Consider the following 23,075-nt stretch of genomic DNA (forward strand, 5'->3'; position numbering starts at 1 on the left):
TGCAGGGCCCTGCGTTTTATTCATCAGTGGCAGTTTTGGCAGGAATCCGTGAAGACGACTAAAATGTGTAAAAAATATTCATGTCCTAAGGTTAGGGTGTCCGGGCTGGCCTCCAAGGTGGGCCAATTAACAGCGGAGCTCGAAAGCATGAAGTCCCTGTTCCTGGCCTTTCAGGCTGGGACTGGTGCAGGGGAGCCAGGTGCTCTTGCTCCTCCGGCAGCCGCCTTGGAGCCGGAGGAAGATGTGCTTTCTCTGGCAGCGTCAGCTGCCGAGTACGAGCCGGATGGGGTCCTACAGGACGCAGCCTCCCGTGCCTCCGCAGCGTGCTCCCGTCCTTCGACCCACAGCTCTACTAGTGCTTCTGAGGACAACTCAATGGGAGCCATCATTCGTATGGCCCTGGCCCGTCTGCAGCTAGACGTGCCGCAAGCGCAGCCGGCTCCGGCCAGTGCTTTCTTCAGGCGTGGCCCAGCCCCCACCAGCTTTACCGTGCCTCCATCGGAGGAGTATCTGAGGGATTTGCATGCATGCTGGAGGGATCCTAGAGCCCTCTCTCATGCAACATCCGACGGTCGGACCCTGGCAGCCATGCAGGATGCACCCAAGTTTGGCTTGGACCGCATGCCAGCAGTTGAGCCGACCATAGCCGCTCTAATTGTCTCGCCTGATGCGGCTCTAAGACCGGATGCGGGGTGTCCTCGTCCCGAGTGTCGGGTTCCGGATAACCTGCTCTACAAAGTTTACGACGCAGCGGCACGCATGGGACGCATAGGCAATTCTATGTCCCACCTGATGCTCGCTCTGTCAGCATCCCTGCAGGAGGTTGCAGTGGATGCTCCGGCCCATGATTTCAGCGACGCTTCTCTGCAGGCGTTCGAGCTGATGTCCAGAGAGTTGGGGCGGGTGATGTCCACTCTCGTCCAGGCTCGCCGCCAGGTTTGGTTGGCACAGTCTCCTCTCACTGAGGCGTGCAGGAGAACCCTCCGCAGTGTTCCAGTGGAACTTGGGGAGCTGTTTGGCTCTGCAGCTCGAGAGGCGCTTGAGCGAAATGTCCAAGCCAGAAAGACTCGCCAGCAGCTCTCTGTGCTTCAAAAGAGTCTGCCTCCTCCTAACAGGCCTAGAGGTTCTTCAGCTGCCCCACAGCCCAGCTCTCGACCACAGGCTCATCCCAGTGGCTACCTCAGGCCTCAGCACCCACGTCCACAGCCTGCTCAGCAGCAGGCACCGGCCTTTCGGGCCCCTGAGCGGCTGCCCTCGGGGCAGCCTCAGGTCCCATATGCTGCCCGTCGTTCCCCCAGAGCCTTTAGAGGCCGGGGGACCCGGCGCTGAGGGTCGGGGCCGGTCGTCGGATGCTTTTCCCAGCAGCAGCTCTGCTATTGGGCTGCTTCCACCAGGGACCCGTGGGTGCTTTCCACCTTGAGCCACGGGTACAAACTACAGTTCCCACGCCGGCCCCCAGCCTGTGGCCGGGTCAAGATGACCATCATACGACCCGGCAAAAACCCAAGCCCTCACCCAGGAGTACTCAACTTACTTTCTGGTAACAAAGAAAGACGGCGGACTCCGTCCTATCCTCGACTTGAGGGGTCTCAACAGGTTCCTGAAGGTCCTGAGGTTCCACATGCTAAGTACTGCAGAGGTTCTGCCTACTGTTGCCAGAGGGGAGTGGTTTACATCAGTAGACCTGACTGAACGATGCCTACTTTCACGTTCCCATAGCACCGCACCACAGACAGTTTCTGCGGTTTGCTTTCCAGGGGCGACGTTTTCAGTTCATGTTGCTGCCGTTCGGCCCCTCCCTTTCCCCACGGATGTTCACCAGGTGTGTGGCGGTAGCCCTCTCACCCCTGCAGTCGCGGGGCATGAAGAACCTGCCATATCCGTTTGCCTTCTTGCCCTGGCTCCTTGCAGGGACAGATCGTTTCTTCTCCAGGGCAATCAGGCTGCAGACTCACTCTCCCGTTGCAAGCCGCCGCCGGGGGAGTGGCGGCTTCATCCGGAGGTCATCCTCAACATCTGGGACGGCTTCGGCAGGGCAGAGGTGGATCTCTTTGCCACAAAGGAGTCTACCCATTGCCCCCTGTGGTTCTCCTGGACAGAGGAGAGCAGCCCTCTGGGCCAGGATGCTCTCGCCAACGATTGGCCAGAGGGTCCCCTCTATGCCTTTCCACCAACCCCTCTGATATTTCAGACGCTACAGAGGGTCCTCCAGCAGGGTCACAGACTGCTGTTGGTAGCCCCTTTCTGCCCGGGAGAACGTGGTTTCGACCGCTGCGCAGGCTCTGCAGCAGTTCACCACAGCGCCTTCCCGACAGGAAGGATCTCCTGTCTCATTTACAGGGCAAGATCTGGCATCCCGACCCTCGTTGCCTGCAGCTATGGGTCTGGCCTCTGCAGGGAGTGCTCAGACGATGTCTGCAATACCATACTATACGCCAGGGCGCCTTCTACCCGGGCGCAGTAGGAGAATAGGTGGCAGCTATTTACGGCATGGTGTTCAGACAGGGCTGAGGACCCTGTGCATTGTTCAGTTCCAAAGATTTTGGAGTTCCTCCAGTCACTCCTGGATGGCGGCCGGGCCCCTGCTACTCTGAGGGTATACGTGGCAGCCATCTCCTCGAGACATGCTTGGGTGGATAATAACACAGCGCGTTGCGGTTACAACCCCCCGAGCACAGCGTGCCCCAGTATGGGATCTGCACCTGGTGCTCGATGCTTTATGCTTGCCTCCTTTTGAACCCCTGGCTCAGGCGGAGCTGAAGTGGGTGTCCACTAAAACTTCCTTTCTCCTCGCCATCGCGTCAGCGAAGCGCGTCGGGGAGCTTCATGCTGACTCATGTCTGAGGTGGAACTCAGATGGCTCAGGGGTTACCCTGTGGCCGAATCCAGCTTTTCTCCCGAAGGTTCTGTCATCATCGAACCTCAACCGACCTGTCCGCCTGGCACAATTTATCGCCTCGGAAGGGGAGGACAGGTTCAAACTGCTGTGTCCTGTGCGAGCTCTGAGAGGTTACGTAGCTGCGACCGCAGGCATTAGACGGTCGGACCAGCTCTTCCTCTGCTATGGTGGTCCTAGGAGGGGCTGTGCTCTCTCCAAGCAGCGATTGTCTCATTGGGTTGTGGACGTCATCACCCATGCCTATAAAGGAGGTGGTCACCCCCTGCCATCCAGGGTCAGGTGCCACTCTACCAGGGCTGTCTCAACGTCATGGGCTGCCCTGCGGGGCGTGCCCCTGGAAGACATCTGTGATGTGGTCCTGTTGCCCGACTCTGCTGTTCCCTCTCAATGAGGTAGGTGTTAGAGTTCCTCTTGACCTTGTTGGTATGAGTAATCCAGTGCTTGAAGCACCGGTCAGTAAGTATGAAATAGAACGATAGTTACGTATGTAACTACGGTTCTATGAATCCTGGATGACCGCCAGAGTGCTCTGTCACTCAGAAGCCTCGGTACTCGCGAGAAGATTCTGCAGGAACTGATCCTCTAATGTCAGCGGAATATATAGGCTGTCCGGAGCTCATCAGGGGTCACAGCAGGTGTCTTTGTACCGCCTCTGGCGGTCATCCAGTATTCATAGAACCGTAGTTACATACGTAACTATCGATTCATACGTTCCACTGACGCAATTAAAGTGTTGATTTAAACAAGGTGGTGATATCTTTGAAGGATGGAGGAGGATTGTACATGGGGGAGTTCAGCAGACACAGAGCAGAGGAGGCCTTTTCTACTTGATGTGCTTCTATTCATGACGTTATCGGTCTCTTTATTGATAACATGGTATCTGTGTTCCTGTTGGTTCTGCTGTAGAGAAGCAGCTGACTCAGTGACTGAGTGGCTCTACAGGCTGGTTGAACCATCTAGTGTCTCTTGGTTTTTCTCTGAGCTTCTACACATCACAGCTCTCTGTCCATCATTCTTATTTTAACAAAGTTATTATTCTTGGATCAGCCGCCTTAGCATGTTAGTCTGGGAGGAGTATGAACTAGGAGTGGAACTGGTCCAACTGGTTGGTTCATCATTTCCTTGTTATGATTCGGACGGTTTGGTGTGGCTCACTTCATAACAGCAGGAAGACGACTAAGGTACTGTAGTCCACTCTGATCCGTGATAGATCAAAAATAACTTTGAATCTCATCAATAGGGTGATGGTTAGTTTCCTGTAAAACCACATGGTTAAAAGCTTTAGTCAATATATGGATGCATTGCTATTTGATAAATTTGCTATTGAATCATTTTGAAGATTCCCGCTCTGTGGAATGTTACTAATGTTAGAATGTGGCAATTGGGGACCAAACCCTGAACCTTCCAGTCTGGAATCAAGTGTCCGGTTGAGGTTATAATGACTGTTTCCTCTGAGTTAGAATGTGTTCTTAATCACAAGTGTCCTTTGGTGACTTTAAAGGTACTTAAGATATAATGTACAGTTGTTATATTTGTAGTGTGTTGTTATGAGTACATTATTTAGACAGGAAGACGGCCATCTTGGTTAGGGAAGGTGTTTATACGTCCTCTTGTACTGGGTCTTTTTCTCTGTGGGCCTGCATCATTCTGCAGTAGTGTATAACCTTCTCTATATCTGAGAGTATCCCTCGTATGAGACGGAAATGACCTTCAAGTTTAATTAACTCTGCTGTAGAGAAGCTGACTCAGTGACTTCTGTGTTGACAGCCTCAACACAAGTCACTGGTGACGACTGGTTTGTGTTTTTTAAGTCAGCCAATCGCACTGACATCCTCTCACCAGCAGGTGGTGCTGCGTTGCACCTTTTCCAGGGTTTCAAACGGACCCTGTGTCAAATCATTTGGTTAACTACTCTCAAGACGTTTAAATGATTCATGTACACTTATAGCAAAATGTTCCACTTTACTACAGCTGGAGTTGAATGAATCACAGACTGCAGCAGAGTAGACCGTTCGGGATCTTAAAGGGTAGGATGTTAAACGTGGCAAAAGTGAAGGTGTGTGTGTGTGTGTGTGTGTGTGTGTGTGTGTGTGTGTGTGTGTGTGTGTGTGTGTGTGTGTGTGTGTGTGTGTGTGTGTGTGTGTGTGTGTGTGTGTGTGTGTTGGGCCTTATCTGAATACCTGCCAGGAAAGGGTGTAGCATAAGGGAGGAAAAGACGCAAGAAGAATCCAACCGAACGAGATTCTATTCTAGACTCATTCAAGAGAAATGAAGAAGAAAAAAAAACTACTATTAAAAAAGGTAGGGTTCCTGGGAATCTGTGTTGCCTGATTAACAAATGGCCTTTATCGTCCTTTGTAATTGTTTGGGTAAGTGGGGTTAATGGGTTGGGGTAGTTAATTGGTTGTGTGTTGTTGAGTGTTAACATGTTGTGTGTATTGTTGCCGCCAACGTTACCAAGAAGGACATGTTAGTTTGTTGGGTGCGATGTTTGCCGTATGGTCATGAATAAAGGTTCTGCAGTCGTGCGGTGTATGGTACGCAGAACTACGATTTATTAAATGTAGACAATGTGTGCTTCTTGGCAGCCGTTACAATCTGTTCATCCTGAGGAAATAGAGCGGCAAGGTCACGCCCCTTCCGGTAGAGCCCATGGGACCTATGAGATCAAAAAATATGAATGGGTTTCAATGGAGAGAAGTAATTATTTTCTGGCCCCAGTCTTTACATGCCCCGGATTACACATACGTTGTTTTTGGATTTAAATGATAATTTTTCATGTCAACAGTTTTACCGTTTATTATGGAATTGTTCAGATAAAGGCTGTAGAGGAAACACAACGAGAAAGACTACATGTCTCGTGACGTCACTCTCCCTGCGACTGGCGTGGACGAGACCGACAATCTCCCCATCGGCATTACTGAAACTCTCCACATGCCTGACTTTTAATGGTTTTCATCTATTTTGATGCTTTTATCCTCCCCTTGGAAAAAAGCGGTGAAGTGGAACAGAGAGATCGCCATGTCTGTACCAGAGTGGTGGTGACGTATATCATTCGCGTCGAGAGCAACAAGGGGCTGTAGTTCACAAAGCGGCCTCACACAAATCCTAACATTATCAAACTTCTTTTTATTTTTCTTTGCATGAAAAATTATCATTTAATTCCACAAACAACCGCCGCTTTGTGAACTACAGCTCTTCGATGCTCTCGACGCATATGATATACGTCACCACACCCGCACTTGGAACTCGGCACAGAGATGGCACATAGTGATGGCACATAACTAAAACTCTCCACATGCCCCGACTTATAGTGGTTTTCACCTCTTTCTATGCTTTTATCCTCGCCTTGAAAAAAAGTGGTGAAGTGGAGCAGAGAGATCGCCATCTCTGTGCCGAGTTCCAAGTGCGGGTGTGGTGAAGTATATCATATGCGTCGAGAGCAGCGAAGAGCTGTAGTTCACATAGCGGCCTCACATAAAACCTACAATTATCAAGCTTCTTCACGAACATTTTTAGTTTTCTTTGCATGAAAAATTATCATTTATATCCACAAACAACCTATGTGTAATTCAGGGCATATAAAGACTGGGACCAGAAAATAGATACTTTCCATTGAAACCCATCCATATTTTTCGATCTCAAAGGTCCCATGGGCTCTACCGGAAGAGGCGTGACTTCGCCACTCTAATATAAACTAGGTAGTGATCCTTTAGGATGGAGGAGGATTGTGCATGGAGGTGTTCAGCAGACACAGAGCCGAGGACGCCTCTTCTACTTGATGTGCTTCTTTTCAGGATATCAGTCTCTTTATTTGTAACACGCCATCTATGTTCCTGCTGGTTCTGCTGTAGAGAAGCAGCTGACTCAGTGACTGAGTGGCTCTGCATGCTGGTTGAGCCATCAAGTGTCTCTTGGTTTTTCTCTAGTCTGTTTACATGAACATACAAGTTAATGGCCTTTAGCTGTGATGTGTAGAAGCTCAGACTAGTATTCATTTGTTTGTATCTGACATGTTTTGAATACTTCCTGCAGTCTTCTTCAGATGCGTCAGCTGTTGCTGTGACGTGTGTTGTGTCAGCTGAAGTTATAGACAACCATGTCAGATACAAATGAATAATAGTCTGTTTACATGAACATACAAGTTAATTTATCAAGTTAGACTAAATGAACTTTTTCTGAGCTAAAGTCCATCATTCATATTTTAATAAAGTTATTATTCTTGGGTAAGCCGCCTTAGCATGTTAGTCTGGGAGGAGTATGAACTGAGAGGGGAACTGGTCCAACTGGTTGGTTCATCATTTCCTTGTTATGAGTCAGACGGTTTGTTGTGGCTCACTTCATCACAGCAGGAAGACGACTAAGGTACTGTAGTCCACTGTGATCCGTGATGGATCATAAATATGAATAACTTTGAAACTTATCAATAGTTTGATGGTTAGTTTCCTGTAAAACCACATGGTTAACAACTTTAGTCAATGTATGGATGCATTGCTATTTGATACATTTGCTATTGAATCATTTTTAAGATTCCTGCTCTGTAGAATGCTACCTGTTAGACTGTGGGCATTGGGGATCGAACCCGGAACCTTCCAGCCTGGAGTCAAGCGTCAGGTTGACGTTAATAGTGAATTTTTTTTCGTGTGTCTCCTTGTGTCCTTGGGTGACTTTAAAGGTACTTAGGACCGAATGTACAGTTGATATATTTGTAGTGAGGTATATGATTACATTATTGAGACAGGAAGATGGCCATCTTGGTTAGTGAAGGTGTTTAAACGTCATCTCTTACCAGGTCTTGTTCTCTGTATTTGTTCTCTGGAATGATGATATGTTATTAAATAGTATATTAGAAACGTCTGGGCTGCATCTCCTCATCCCTCCCCTCGTTGAGGACGAGAGGGTCTATGAATCTGCGTCTAGTTAAGACCACCCTGCCCCTGGTCCAAAGAGACAGAGACAACAGCCCCCTGTGACCGGAAGTACGCAGCTCATATAAAAGCAGAGAATAAAGCAGAGAGTGGTCGTAGGAACCTTATGGAGCTGTGTTTGTATCCAGGTCTCCGGTCGACTATGGACGAGGAGAGAGAGGAGGGGGGGCCTACCTCTAAGACCACTCTGTCCGGGGAACATGGTGGCCAGAGCAAAGCTAAGAGGTAAGAAGAGGATCTCTCTGTCTGTGACTGTTGTCCATCTCAGAGCTCAGCAGTGATACATCATACTCCATCATTAGTCTGAGTAACAGGTGTGTGTGTGTGTGTGTGTGTGTGTGTGTGTGTGTGTGTGTGTGTGTGTGTGTGTGTGTGTGTGTGTGTGTGTGTGTGCGCGTGTGTGTTGAAGCCCAGAGCAGCAGGAGAGAGCACACTCCCCTGGACCCAGCTGTGTCTCCATGAAGAGTGACCGTTCTATGGGTAGACCTCCTAACCTTAAAGATGGATGCCCCTCCAGAGAGGAGAGGTAGGAGTTTCAAACAAACGATAACAGGCTGTGTCGTTATTATCAGACTAAAACGATACTGACGTTTTCAATTCAGGAAAAATGCAATTGATTGTGTGTGTGTGTGTGTGTGTGTGTGTGATAATAAGCAAAAACCAAATGTAGATTCAGTTGATTAACTTTTCTTCAGATTGATTTCTTCGCACTTCGCTCAATGACTGCCTGGCTTGTACCTGTTCCACCTATGGTCTCAGGTAGCACACACTGTCACCTCCCTCTCCACCTCTAGAGGGAGCCCTGGCACAGAGTCACACACTGTCACCTCCCTCTCCACCTCTAGAGGGAGCCCTGACACAAGGAGTCACACACTGTCACTTCCTTCTCCATCTCTAGAGGGCGCCCTGACACAAGGAGTCACACACTGTCACCTCCTTCTCCACCTCTAGAGGGAGCCCTGACACAAAGAGTCACACACTGTCACCTCCTTCTCAATCTCTAGAGAGCGCCCTGACACAAGGAGTCACATACTGACTGTCACCTCCTTCTCAATCTCTAGAGGGAGCCCTGACACAAGGAGTCACACACACACAAAACGTGTTTTACTCACGCACAACGATTCACACACACACTCAGCGTGGTTTGCAAATACAAACCATCACAAACTAATGCATTTTTCTTCAGAAACAAATACAGTATGTTTTACACATACAAAGAAACATATTTCTTTAATTACAAAAAAATATCCTCCAAGTACAAAATAAAATCTTTCAAGTACAAACTAAAATCTTTCAAGTACAAAAGAAAATCCTTCAAGTACAAAACAATTCTGCAAGTACGGAAATCTGAAAGTTGCACGTGGATCTGAAGGCATTTGCGCGTGGATCAGCAAGGCGGAAAATTAGTGCCAAAAGTCACGTGACAAACAAATGTCCTGTGATTCACACTACACAACAGCAGGTGGCGCTTTTGAGTCAGTTTAAGGCCGCCAGGACGATCTTTTTTTCTACCCAAAATCTTTATTTGCAACACATTCTCACTCCGAGCGTGACGATTTTTGACGGACGGTCAGTGACTTTGGCTTCAGCCTCTGACGCAAAAGGGTACCCTTGTGCTTCTTTTTTCGACGCATGGGGTTTTCAACTGGTTACAATGTGGGCCTAATCCCTCCACGGCAATATATGAAGCTATGAGAATTCATCCCATTGGCTAACGGAAGACCCGATAGCTGCACATTAACAGCGAAATCTGTGACATTACTCAACACAACTACCCCAACGTGTCCTTGTTAATTACACAACATGTATGGGTTAAGGCTATGGACATCAGTTGTCCTGTTTTGTGATTTGATTGAGAGAAACAACATTTTTTTTGATCAGTGTTGGGTAGCTGAGGTCGTTGCTATAGAGACCACATCCGTCCGCTTTTTTTGACGACTGACAGTGCAACCCAATCTCATCAAAATTACGTTCCCAGAGAACTATTCAGCATTTTCAATTACGTTTGTCTGAACGTATTTTGTCCGTGATTACGTTTTATTGAACATATCGCAAATGCGTATCCGTTCTCAGCCTATTTTTTGCCATTTATTTACCGTGTTACAATGGCAAAGAAATATGTTTCTTTGTATGTGTAAAACATACTGTATTTGTTTCTGAAGCAAAATGCATTAGTTTGTGAATGATGTTTTTTATTTGCAAACCACACTGAGTGTGTTTGTGAATCGTTGTGCGTGAGTAAAACACATTTTGTGTGTGTGAATCGTTGTGCGTGAGTAAAACACATTTTGTGTTTTTTGGTCTCAGGTAGCACACACTGTCACCTCCTTCTCCACCTCTAGAGGGCGCCCTGACACAAGGAGTCACATACTGTCACCCCTTTCTCCACCTCTAGAGGGAGCCCTGACACAAGGAGTCACACACTGTCACCTCCTTCTCCACCTCTAGAGGGAGCACTGACACAAGGAGTCACACACTGTCACCTCCTTCTCCACCTCTAGAGGGAGCCCTGAAACAAAGAGTCACACGCTATGAGAGATATGAACTCATGTGCAGTAAATAAACTGTATTGTATAACAGAAGATAAGAAGTATATCTGGCTCCTACACAGAGGATGGACACTTTCCAGTTGGTTTTTATGAGACCCTGTGGAGAAGATACATATAATAGGTCAAGGTCAAGGTTGCTTTATTCATAGCCGTGGGTAAATATGGTTTGCAGTTCAAGAAAAGGGCGTTCACGGAAGACAAGACAGACACAGACAAAAATCACAGAGGTGCTCAATACATCAGAAAGTGCAACAAAGTTATGCACCACTAGTGGCGCTGCAACGATTTGTTAGTACAGATAATGGTTGCAGGAACAAAACTGTTCCTGTAGCGGTCGGTTCTGCTTTGGGGAACTTTGAGCCTCTGTCTAGACTGAAATTGTGTGTGTGTGTGTGTGTGTGTGTGTGTGTGTGTGTGTGTGTGTGTGTGTGTGTGTGTGTGTGTGTGTGTGTGTGTGTGTGTGTGTGTGTGTGTGTGTGTGTGTGTGTGTGTGTGTGTGTGTTGAAGCCCAGAGCAGCAGGAGAGAGCAGACTCCCCTGGACCCAGCTGTGTCTCCATGAAGAGTAACCGTTCTATGGGTAGACCTCCCAACCTTAAAGATGGACGCCCCTCCAGAGAGGAGAGGTAGGAGTTTCAAACAGACGATGAAAACAGGCTGTCTTGTTATTATCAGACTAAAACGATACTGACGTTTTCAATTCAGGAAAATTGCAATTGATTCTGGGTATGTGTGTGTGTGTCTGTGTGAGTGATTATAAGCAAAAACCAAATGTAGATTCAGTTGATAAACTTTTCTTCACACTGACTTCTTCGCACCTCACTCAATGACTGCCTGGCTTGTACCTGTTCCATCTATGGTCTCAGGTAGCAGACACTGTCAACCCCTTCTCCACCTCTAGAGGGAGCCCTGACACAAGGAGTCACACACTGTCACCCCCTTCTCCACCTCTAGAGGGCACCCTGACACAAGGAGTCACACACTGTCACCTCCTTCTCCACCTCTAGAGGGCGCCCTGACACAAGGAGTCACATACTGTCACCCCTTTCTCCACCTCTAGAGGGTGCCCTGACTCAAGGAGTCATACACTGTCACCTCCTTCTCCACCTCTAGAGGGAGCACTGACACAAGGAGTCACACACTGTCACCTCCCTCTCCACCTCTAGAGGGAGCCCTGACACAAGGAGTCACACACTGTCACCTCCTTCTCCACCTCTAGAGGGAGCCCTGACACAAGGAGTCACACACTGTCACCTCCTCCTCACCTCTAGAGGGAGCCCTGACACAAGGAGTCACACACTGTCACCTCCTCCTCACCTCTAGAGGGAGCCCTGAAACAAAGAGTGACGCGTTATGAGAGATATGAACTCATGTGCAGTAAATAAACTGTGTTTGTATAACAGAAGATAAGAAGTATATCTGGCTCCTACACAGACGAAGGACACTTTCCAGTTGGTTGTTATGAGACTGTGGAGAAGATAAATATAATAGGCGTGTGTGTGTGTGTGTGTGTGTGTGTGTGTGTGTGTGTGTGTGTGTGTGTGTGTGTGTGTGTGTGTGTGTGTGTGTGTGTGTGTGTGTGTGTGTGTGTGTGTGTGTGTGTGTGTGTGTTGAAGCCCAGAGCAGCAGGAGAGAGCAGACTCCCCTGGACCCAGCTGTGTCTCCATGAAGAGTGACTGGTCTATGGGTAGACCTCCTAGCTTTAAAGATGGACGCCCCTCCAGAGAGGAGAGGTAGGAGTTTCAAACAGACGATAACAGGTTGTGTTGTTATTATCAGACTAAAACGATACTGATGTTTTGAAGTCAGGAAAAATGCAATTGATTCTGTGTGTGTGTGTGTGTGTGTGTGTGTGTGTGTGTGTGTGTGTGTGTGTGTGTGTGTGTGTGTGTGTGTGTGTGTGTGTGTGTGTGTGTGTGTGTGTGTGTGTCTGTGTGAGTGATAATAAGCAAAAACCAAATGTAGATTCAGTTGATTAACTTTTCTTCACACTGATTTCTTCGCAATTCACTCAACTCAATGTACCTGTTCCACCTATGGTCTCAGGTAGCACACACTGTCACCCCCTTCTCCACCTCTAGAGGGAGCACTGACACAATGGGTCACACACTGTCACCCCCGTCTCCACCTCTAGAGGGAGCCCTGACACAAGGAATCACATACTGTCACCTCCTTCTCCACCTCTAGAGGGCGCCCTGACACAAGGAGTCACACACTGTCATCACCCTCCTCACCTCTAGAGGGATCCCTGATACAAGGAGTCACACGCTATGAGATTGTGTGACTCTTTGTTTCAGGGCTCCTGAGTGTGTGTGTGTGTGTGTGTTCTCCACAGACCCCAGGAGAGGTCAAAGGTTTCCAGTGCTCAGTCGGTACAGCAGCATCCAACAGAGCTGATCAAGGTGTGTAAATGTCCACCGAGACATTTTGCTTCTGCTCTTCATTAGAAAGAATCTCTTGTTTTGCTAATATTCTCCAGGCTTCCCTCTTTAGAGCAGCGGACGTGAATCCAGAACAGATGCTTCTGGTGTCCTCAGTTAGTTCAGAGTAAAGTTCTCCTTGATGTTTGTTCTGTTCCAGAGGGCTGAGGAGAACGCACATGCTTTTCTAGACAAGGAGCTGAAGAAGCTCTGGAGGGATCTCTTCCGAGATTACCCACAATGCTCAGAGAGTCAGAGGGAGGAGGAGGAGGTGGATGATAAGAACGAGGAGCAGAGGAGGCGCGCCATAAAGGGAGTGGTAGACATCACAAAGCTCTGCCTGATGGAGATGAACCAGCAGGAACTGGCCGACACACTGTGGGCCGGTAAGAGACTCTTATTTTGAAGACAGAGGAGACTCTAATCTTTAAAATACATTCAATTCAATTTTGAAGAGCAGTATGAGATTCTTATTTGTTTTGTTCAGACTTATTGATATAATGTGAGACTTCTACATTTCAATTTTTTTCTTTAATGTGGTGATATCTTTCATCTTGGGGGTTAAATGGTTGGATCCAGATATGTAGTGTTATTGTGAATCCATCAGGTTAAAGAACATTATACTGCAGATCAACAGAAGATTAATTATTTTTACATCAGCATAGAAACTCACTTTTTACTGGTTCACTATTATTAGACAAATCACGACCAGCTTCTCCGACCACAAGTAATGAAGCCACTAAATATCATGAAGTTGATCGTAAGATAATTCCATAACAGGAAACATTGACATGTTTCCATTGATGTCAACATCCACTAACTGATGTCTTCTGTTGTTTTGTCTTTTAGGATCTGCTGCTGTCGAGTGCCAACATAAAATCAAGTTTTATTTGAAGAAGAAATTCAGGCGTGTGGTTGAGGGAATCGCTAAAGCAGGACAGCGAACAGGGCTGAATGACTTCTACACAGATCTCTTCATCATAGAGAGAGGCAGTGGAAAGGTCAACCAGGAACACGAGGTCAGACTGATTGAAACAGCTTACAGGAAACCAGCTGAGGAAAAACCAATCAGATGTGAGGACATCTTTAAACCCTTACCTGGACAAGATCAACCAATCAGGACAATAATGACAACTGGAGTGGCCGGCATTGGTAAAACAGTCTTAACACACAAGTTCACTCTGGACTGGGCTGAAGACAAAACCAACCAGGACATACACTTCACATTTCTCCTCACTTTCAGAGAGCTGAATTTACTGAAAGGGAAAGAGTTTAGCTTGGTGGAACTTCTTCATCACTTCTTTATTGAGACCAAAGAAGCAGGAATCTGCAGATATAACCGGTTCCAAGTTGTCTTCATCTTAGATGGACTGGATGAGTGTCGACTTCCTCTGGACTTCCTGAGAAACCCGATCTGGACTGATATCACAAAGTCCACCTCGGTGGACGTGCTGCTGACAAACCTCATCAGGGGCGACCTGCTTCCCTCCGCTCGCATCTGGATAACCACACGCCCTGCGGCAGCCAATCAGATCCCTGCTGAGTGTGTTGACATGGTGACAGAGGTGAGAGGGTTCACCGACCAACAGAAGGAGGAGTACTTCAGGAAGAGATTCAGAGAGGAGACGCTGACCAGCTCTATCATCTCCCACGTCAAAAAATCACGAAGCCTCCACATCATGTGTCACATCCCAGTCTTCTGTTGGATCACTGCTACAGTTCTGGAGGACCTCTTCAAAACATCCCAGATAGGAGAAGAGATACCCAAAACCGTGACTCAGATGTACAGCCATTTCCTGAGGGTTCAGTCCATACAGGGGGACAGGAAGTACCATGGGAGAGCTGGAACAGATCCAGACTGGAGTTCAGAGAGAAGGGAGATCATTGTTTCTCTGGGAAAACTGGCTTTTAACCAGCTGGAGAAAGGCAACCTGATCTTCTATGAGGCAGACCTGGCAGAGTGTGACATCAATATCAGAGCAGCCTCAGTGTACTCAGGAGTGTTTACCCAGATCTTTAAAGAGGAATGTGGGCTGTACCAGGACAAGGTGTTCTGCTTTGTCCATCTGAGCTTCCAGGAATTTTTGGCTGCCCTTTATGTCCTTCTGTCCTTCATCAACACTGGGGTCAATCTGCTCTCTGAAGAACCAACAACCTCTGGTAAAGATAAACTCCTCCTCCTCTACAAGAGTGCTGTGGACAAGGCCTTACAGAGTGACAACGGACACATGGACTTGTTCCTCCGATTCCTCCTGGGCCTCTCTATGGAGACCAATCAGATTCTCCTACGAGGTCTGCTTGGAAAAAAAGATAGTAGATCACTGATCAATTGGCTGAGACAGAGAGGAAGGGGCTCACAGACCAATCAGAAAACAGTGTCTTACATCAAGGAGAAGATAGGTGAAGATCTCTCTCCAGAGAAAAGCATCAATCTGTTCCACTGTCTGAATGAGCTGAACGACCGTTCTCTAGTGGAGCAGATCCAACAGTCCCTGACATCAGGAAGTCTGTTCAAAACACATGTCTCCCCTGCTCAGTGGTCAGCTCTGGTCTTCATCTTACTGTCATCAGAAGAGGAGCTGGACGTGTTTGACCTGAAGAAATACTGTGCTTCAGAGGAGGGTCTTCTGAGGCTGCTACCAGTGGTCAAAGCCTCCAAAACATCTCTGTAGGTTCATTAATAACATGTATAACATTACACACAACACAATATACCTGATTTACCTACAATTTTATGATAACATAGAAAAGATCTTTCGAAGTTATCTTATAACATGTATCTCAATATACACAACTTTATATTGTGTAACCAGGTTGAAAAGTCAAACTCAAAAGCTCTATTCATTATGAAATAACGAAATAATGAAAGAAAGAATTGCTATTGTTTAACAATAATTAAATACAGCTGTAATTAATTATGTAGCAATATGTATAAATAGGTAATTATTGATAAGGATAGATTCATAAATATTAGTGTTTATTATGAATTAAAGATAACCCACTATTTTAAAAAATGTTACCTTGTTTAGTAGTTTGGTTAAAGACGATTTGGGTTTAACAAATATGATGTGTTGATAAAGACACTTCAGGGTCATCTGGGGGAAGGGTGAGAGGTCATGATTGAGCGGGAATAGGGAGAAATAGGGAAGAGAAAAAGGGAGAGAGTACTTTGTTCTCTGTAGAGATCGCCCCGCTTAATTATATTTAAACATTTACTTATAAGTAGTGCTGTCAGTTAAACGCGTTATTAACGGCGTTAACGCAAACCAATTTTAACGGCGTAAATTTTTTTATCGTGCGATTAATTTTTTTTTTCTTTTAAAAAAACTTTTTTTTTTTTTTCTTTGGCTCAAAACAAAGAAGGAGTAGCCTGACTGTTATGTTCAAGGCAGTATCTTTGTATGTTCATCGTTTAATTGCACTATAGGCTTTTTTTTTGGATCGTCCTGTTTTGATCAGTATCTGCCAATGTTTTTATCAATAAAAAAGAATTTGCACAAGGCAAGCCGATGCACTTCACCATGTTGATAAGAGCATTAAAATGAGAAAAATTAATGGGACAAAGAAATCAAGGGATATTTAGCATAGAAAAAAGAATTGCGATTAATCGCGATTGCTCACGATTAATCGTGAGTTAACTATGGAATTAACGCGATTAATCGCGATTAGACTTTTAATCGCTTGACAGCACTAATTATAAGTTGTAACCAGTAGCGGTGCCAAAGAATTATGATTGCGGGAGCTATGGGGGGCTAGATTGTTTATAGCAAGGGCTGATACATTTTGACGCAACAAATAATACTACACACTACAATATGATACAAATCAACCAATCAAATCACACAACAAGCAGCAACGGTCATCATCACTTACACAAATGAAAAATACGATTTCATAGTTCAGTTTTGTTACATATAGATCAGTGCGATATCTTCATCTAATAATGTTTACATATATATATTATTATTATATTATTGTTGCGATCACGGTTGTGGTCGTCCAAGTGCCGCTAGGGATCCTGGGAGGGTCGGCGGCACCGAGGCAGTCGTGGTTGTGGGCGACAGGATGTGTGTTTCAGGTGTGTGTTTGGTGTGTTTACATTAAGTCTTTCTCAGGGTCGTGTGGAGTAGGGCTGGCCCGAATTATTTGAATATTCGAATACTCGTTCGGAAAATTTGTATTCTAAACTTAAATCAGTATTCGGAGCTTCGTTTTTTTTTTTTTTCACGTACGTGACGTTACCAGAGTGAGGGAGGCAAACTATAAGCGTCAGCGACACCAAGCAGAGAAGCGAGAGAGGTGGAGGAAGAATAGATATCTTGTTTCCCTTTACTTTATAACACAACATTAGCGGGATCTCTGGAGGAAAAGTAATACTTAAAACCTTAGCTTAGTTGTTTGTTTACGTTCGCTGTACAGCGCCGCGCCAATCAACTGTGACTGGCTTGCTGCAGAGCGTGAGCGCCTTGGGAATACCCGGTCAATATAATGGATATAATATGGACACATAAGACAATCAATATTCGGTATTTGTTATGGATTTATTGTACAAATTCCCTGAAAAGATGCACGTTCCAGGATGAATTGAAAAGCTCCCGTAAGGGCTGAGATGGCAGAGAACGGCTGATTTGGAACGGAGCAACAGCTGTTCGCTTTCACGGGGAAAAACGAAGGAACTTCAACCTACTTAGGCCTACTAATTAACGGTCAAAAGCTATTAAATCGTCAACAAAATATGCAGATACTGTCAACTCGGTTCCAGGGAGTATATAGGGATTATTAATGTTGTTTTTTTCTGGAACGAGTATTCGAATATTCGCTCGGAAAAACCAACGAGTATTCGAAGCCTGAAAAATGGCATTCGGGCCAGCCCTAGTGCGGAGTATGGGCCACAAGACCTGCAAACTCTTATTACTTGGACTCCCGTCTGGTTGTTCCCCTGCTGCTCGCCACATTATTATTAAAAACGTATTTTTACCATTAATATTTGTCACAACAAATTGACTGGGGGTTTTGAGAGGGGGAGCTTGGAGGGGGGTCAGCCTTTTTAGGGGGAGCTTAAGCCCCCGCTAGCCCCCCCCCCCCCCCTTTATCATCACTGGTTGTAACCCTTATATACAAAACATGTCTTTAGATGTACTATAACATGTATTATAATTGGTGCTGTCAAGCGTTTAAATCGATTAATCGCATTAATGGCATAGTTAACTCACGATTAATCGAGAGCAATCACGATAATCGCAAATGTTTTTTCTATGCTAAATATCCCTTGATTTCTTTGTCCCGTTAATTTTTCTCATTTTAATGCTCTTATCATCATAGAGAAGGGCATCGGCTTGCCTTGTGCAAATGTTTTTTTATTGATAACAACATTGGCATATACTGATCAAAACAGGATGATACAAAAAAAAAGCCTATAATGCAATTAAACGATGAACACAAACATACTGCCTTGAACATAGCAGTCAGGCTACTGCTTCTTTGTTTTGAGCCAAAGAAAAAAAAATAATAATAACAAAAAAAAGAATTGCGCGACAGCACTAATTATAATACAATACATAAAATACATAATACTACAAGAAAAAGTCAAATTAATATACAAAACAGGTCTCAATCACTACAAAAAACTCCAATATTGAATAAAAATAAGGATCTAATGTAGTTAACTCATAGTATATATTAGTTATATTAATAAAAGATCTCTAATCAAAGATTTCAACATAAGTCCTTCAATATGTTGCAAGTAAAAGATGTAAATTACTTTAATCACATTTCCTAACATGTTCTGTTTATTGTGTGTACAGGCTGAATGACTGTCAGCTGTCAAAGAAATGCTGTGAAGCTCTGGCCTCAGTTCTCAGCTCCAACTCCTCTAGTCTGAGAGAGCTGGACCTGAGTACCAATGATCTGCAGGATTCAGGAGTGGAGCTGCTCTCTGCTGGACTGGGGATACCACAGTGTACACTGGAAACTCTCATGTCAGTTTAACTCAATGGTTAAACACTTACACCACAAATTCCACATCAGAGGACTTTGAACAGATTTACCTCCAAGAAGTAGTTGGGTCTAAATATATAAGCAGAATTTGTCTTCTCAGGGCTCTCAAGACACATTTTCTGGGGCCGCCAACTTTTTCATTTTGTGGCAACCTAACAAATGTGGTCGCACCCCTTTATTAGACGTGAAAATGCCCGTGGTCACGTACCATCCATCTCTGTCCGTTCATGTGAACAGATTCACTCACTTTAAATAAGCTGTTTAAGTTTTGATTGCATAGGGGTCTTTTTCTTTTTTTACCGCCAGCGCCTCGACATCTCTTTCCCCGACAATCAACCCTTCATCCTCCTCCTCCTCAATCAAATAGCTACTAATAATAGCCAGCATTTCTTCACAGGCACTTGAATAGCGCTAGAGCTGCGGTGACATTTCAATGTAACTTTGCACAGTGTTCATGCCACTATTTTAGTTTTCCGATCAAAGCAGAGTGTCTTCATGGGAACTTAAGTGGGTCGTGTTTCCCAATAGAACGATCACACAGTTAAGTTTAATAACAGGCTTTTCTGTTTTTTTCTTAGGTTTGTATCTTTTATCTTTTATATATATGTATATATTTATATTATATATATATAATAATATTTATTATCTTATATATTCTATTTTATTCTTAATATTTGTGTATGTATTTCTGGAGTTCGTGACAAAAATAATTTCCCCCTGGAATTATTAAAGTATTAATCAATCAATCAAACTTAGATCTCGGTCTTTTTAGGGACATTTTCAGGAGTTTTCTTGAATATATAGTTATCTGACCTCTAAGTTAGTCATATTTTAAAGATCTACTGTACTGACATTTAGTTGCACTAATAAAACATATCTAATAACAAGTTTCAAATAAAACATGAAACACAGTTGCTGCCATGTTATGTTTATTTTGTATGAGGTGTGTGTTGTAACACATTCTTGTTTTGTTAATGACGGTATAAGGTGTGTGTTATATCATTTATATAAAACTTATGTAATAATCAGACAGCAAACTGGTCTTTAAAATTATTTATTAAGGTTTCGTAACAGCCTCTTCATAGTTTTTTTAAGGGAAGTATAATGATACAATTTGTTTATGAACTATCGGAAATCGAACTCTTAATATTTAGTTTATTAACATTAATTATATTTTTCGTTCATCTGTGTTAAATTACTTTGGTTTCAATGATCCTAAAACATTAATCACAGTTCCTAACATGTTCTGTTTATTGTGTGTACAGGCTGAATGGTTGTCATCTGCCAGAGAAATGCTGTGAAGCTCTGGCCTCAGTTCTCAGCTCCAACTCCTCTAGTCTGAGAGAGCTGGACCTGAGTACCAATGATCTGGGGGATTCAGGAGTGAAGCTGCTCTCTGCTGGACTGGGGAGTCTACAGTGTACACTGGGAACTCTCAGGTCAGTTTTACTCAATGGTCAAACAGTTACACCACAAGTTCTACATCAGAGGAAGTTAACAGGTCTAAACAAGTCAAATATGTCCTCTCAGGGCTCAAGACCCATTTTCTACTGGTGCACTTAACTTTCTCATTTGGTGGCACCTTAACAAATCTGGTTGCACCCCTTTATTAACCATGAAATTATCCTTGGTCACGTACCATCAACCCGTATCCATTCATGTGAACAGATTCACTCACTTTAAATCAGTTGTTAATGTTTTAAATGCATAGGGGGTCTTTTTCTGTTTTTGCCGCCAGCGCCTCAACATCTCTTTCCTCACCAACCAACTCTTCATCCTCATCCTCCTCAATCAAATACCTACTAATAATAACTAGCTGCTGATTGGTTAATATATTCCAATTAGGATTTATCTTCTTCTCTGGGTCATCCAGAATAGTGCATTACTTCACAGGCTCTTGAATAGCCTTAGTGCTGCGGCGGAATTTCAATGAAACTTTGCACAATCCAGTGTTTTAGTTTTCTGATCAAAGCAGAGTGTCTCCATTGGAACTTAAGTGTGTCGTGCTTCCCAATAGAACGATCACACCGGCACAGCAATACAGCCGCTCTTTAATTCAGCACTGAACTAAACCTGGTAGTTGATAAAACTTCATAAAACCTTTTTGAAGAATAATGATATGATTTGTTTATGAAATATGTGAAATATAACTCTTAATATTTAAAGATCCAGTTTTTTAACATGTACATTTATTAACATTGTAAAATGACTTCGGTTTTAAACATCCTAAAACACGTCCTTCATTATGTTAAAAGTAAAAGATGCAGGTTACTTAAAGGTGCCATGACATGCTATTTTATGGATGCTTTAATATAAGTATTAGTGGGCCACTAACACAGTATTCAAAGACGTTCCTGAAATTCAGCCGTGGTGCAGAGTTAAAGCCACTCCGAGCCAGTCGCACATTGAGCTTCACCCAAATGCGCTGTTCTATTTCATTCCTACTGACCGCCAGAGGCGGTGCTTTAGCACTGATGTTCCATCTCGCGCATGCGCAGGTCGAGTAATTATACCAAAAAAGTCACCTGATACCTGGGTGACCCGAGAAAGTCTATATATTCCGGAGTCACCCGAGGTTCTGTTCCTTCTATTTTCTCGCGGTAGCGTACTAGCAGGACACACAAACATTGTTTGTTGTAAGAGATACCATATTAGCTTGTCGCAAGTAGCCTTGTAACCCAAGGGTTTTATTTTATTTTATTTTATTTTATTTAACCTTTATTTCACCAGGAAGGTCCCATTGAGTTACAGTAACTCTTCTCACAGGGAGTCCTGGCCAAGACAGGCAGCAGAAAAGAAGTTGCAGAATTTGCACAAGGCCACACACACACACAAACAAAGTACACCACAATTGACACTATAATGCTAAAATTACACTTCATAACAGGCTATATAAAAACAAGCTAATACATACAGCTAAAAAAAAACAAATAAAAAATAAATAAAAGGCATCAGGTTAAAAACAGTTGCAGTGTTCTTTTAGAGCTGATTGTAACATGTTTTTAAAGGTACTGAGTGGTGGGAGTGATTCCAGCTTTAGAGTGGCTTGAAGTTCATTCCAGACCTTTGGTGCATATGATGAGAAAGCTGTTGTACCCAGTTGTGTTCTTGTTAGTGGTGTGGTTAATAACATATATTCTGATGACCTTGTTTTGTAAACACTGTTATGGAAGGAAAGCAAATTTGAAATGTAAAGGGGTAGTTTACCCATTAGTGCTTTTGCAATAAAAATCAGTGCATGTAGTTTCCTTCTAAGGGAGAGGGAGGGCCATTGTACAGCCTCATACAGAATGCAGTGGTGAGTTCTAGCTGGGGCACCTGTGATGAAGCGCAGGGCTGAATGGTAAATCACTAACCTTTTCCTTGCTAAATGAGGAAAACACTTTTTCATGCGAAAAAAGAAACCTAATTTAGGTCTAAGTTTTTTTAAAAGGCTCACAATATGGACCCCGAGAGACAGCTTATCATCAAGCCAGATACCTAAGTATTTATTAGACGATACTCTCTCTATTATCGTACCATCCTGAGTTGTTAAAGTGATGTTTATTGGTGCCTCGATTTGACTTCGTCCACCAAGGGCTGCGACTTGCAATTTGTTTGATTTCGGCAGGGGTGAGTAAAGTGTGTAGGCTACGCGTAGTCGACTATCCGTCGGCTAGCGCGGCAGCTGATTTCACCTTTCTACCCTTTGCTTTAATTTGCTTAGAGCATTAATTGGCGGCTGGTTTTCAGTCGCTGTGTTATTCTTTCGGTCTTGCACCGTTTCTCGGGTGCGTTCGCCTAAGCCCGGTTGCTCATTTGTATGCGCCAGTGCGCGGCTTGGGGTCCAAGCTGCCGCCGTTTATTCAGCCAGTTGCGCTCTTTGATTAATCGCCAGTGAGTGGCTTGGGTTTCCAAAAGCCGTCACTGTATTTTCCTGGCGCCGTCACTCTATTGTCGGGCGCATTATTGCTCGGGTGCTCTCGCCTGTAGCTTGATTGCCTAGCCTGCGCTGATTGCTCTCCGGTGGGCGGCTTGGATTACCAAGGCTCGCCGTCACTGTGTTGTTGCCGGGGTGTCGCATCGCGTCGTTGCTCGGGTGCTCTCGCCTAAAGCTCGATTGCCTAGCCTGTGTTAATTTGCTCTCCAGTGGGCTGCTTGGGTTTCCAAGGCTCGCCGTCACTGTTATTGTCGGAGTGTCGCGTCGCTCGGGTGCTCTCGCCCGTAGCTCGCCGTCACTGTTATTGTCGGGCTGTCGCGTCGTTGCTTGGGTGCTCTCGCCTATAACTCGATTGCCTAGCCTGT

At 44.8% G+C, this 23,075-nt stretch overlaps 1 protein-coding gene across 9 annotated transcripts in view; it reads left to right on the forward strand.

Annotated features, from left to right (window-relative positions):
* The first annotated feature begins 6,612 nt into the window (after positions 1–6,612).
* The window catches only part of LOC132447360 (NACHT, LRR and PYD domains-containing protein 3-like), a 30,203-nt gene continuing 13,740 nt past the window's right edge, over positions 6,613–23,075 (forward strand). The window contains exons 1-10 of one of the 9 annotated variants that reach the window (XM_060037993.1): positions 6,613–7,264; positions 7,956–8,052; positions 8,237–8,353; positions 10,884–11,000; positions 11,991–12,107; positions 12,710–12,776; positions 12,955–13,180; positions 13,644–15,462; positions 18,599–18,772; positions 20,057–20,230. In XM_060037993.1, the coding sequence (XP_059893976.1) occupies positions 7,970–8,052; positions 8,237–8,353; positions 10,884–11,000; positions 11,991–12,107; positions 12,710–12,776; positions 12,955–13,180; positions 13,644–15,462; positions 18,599–18,772; positions 20,057–20,230 (2,894 nt within the window). In that variant the 5' untranslated portion in view covers positions 6,613–7,264; positions 7,956–7,969. The remainder of the gene's footprint in view (positions 7,265–7,955; positions 8,053–8,236; positions 8,354–10,883; positions 11,001–11,990; positions 12,108–12,709; positions 12,777–12,954; positions 13,181–13,643; positions 15,463–18,598; positions 18,773–20,056; positions 20,231–23,075) is intronic. The other 8 variants (XM_060037997.1, XM_060037999.1, XM_060037994.1 and 5 more) reach the window with 8 other exon arrangements.

The sequence above is a fragment of the Gadus macrocephalus genome, chromosome 19 (assembly GCF_031168955.1).
Source record: "Gadus macrocephalus chromosome 19, ASM3116895v1".
Classification (NCBI taxonomy): domain Eukaryota; kingdom Metazoa; phylum Chordata; class Actinopteri; order Gadiformes; family Gadidae; genus Gadus; species Gadus macrocephalus.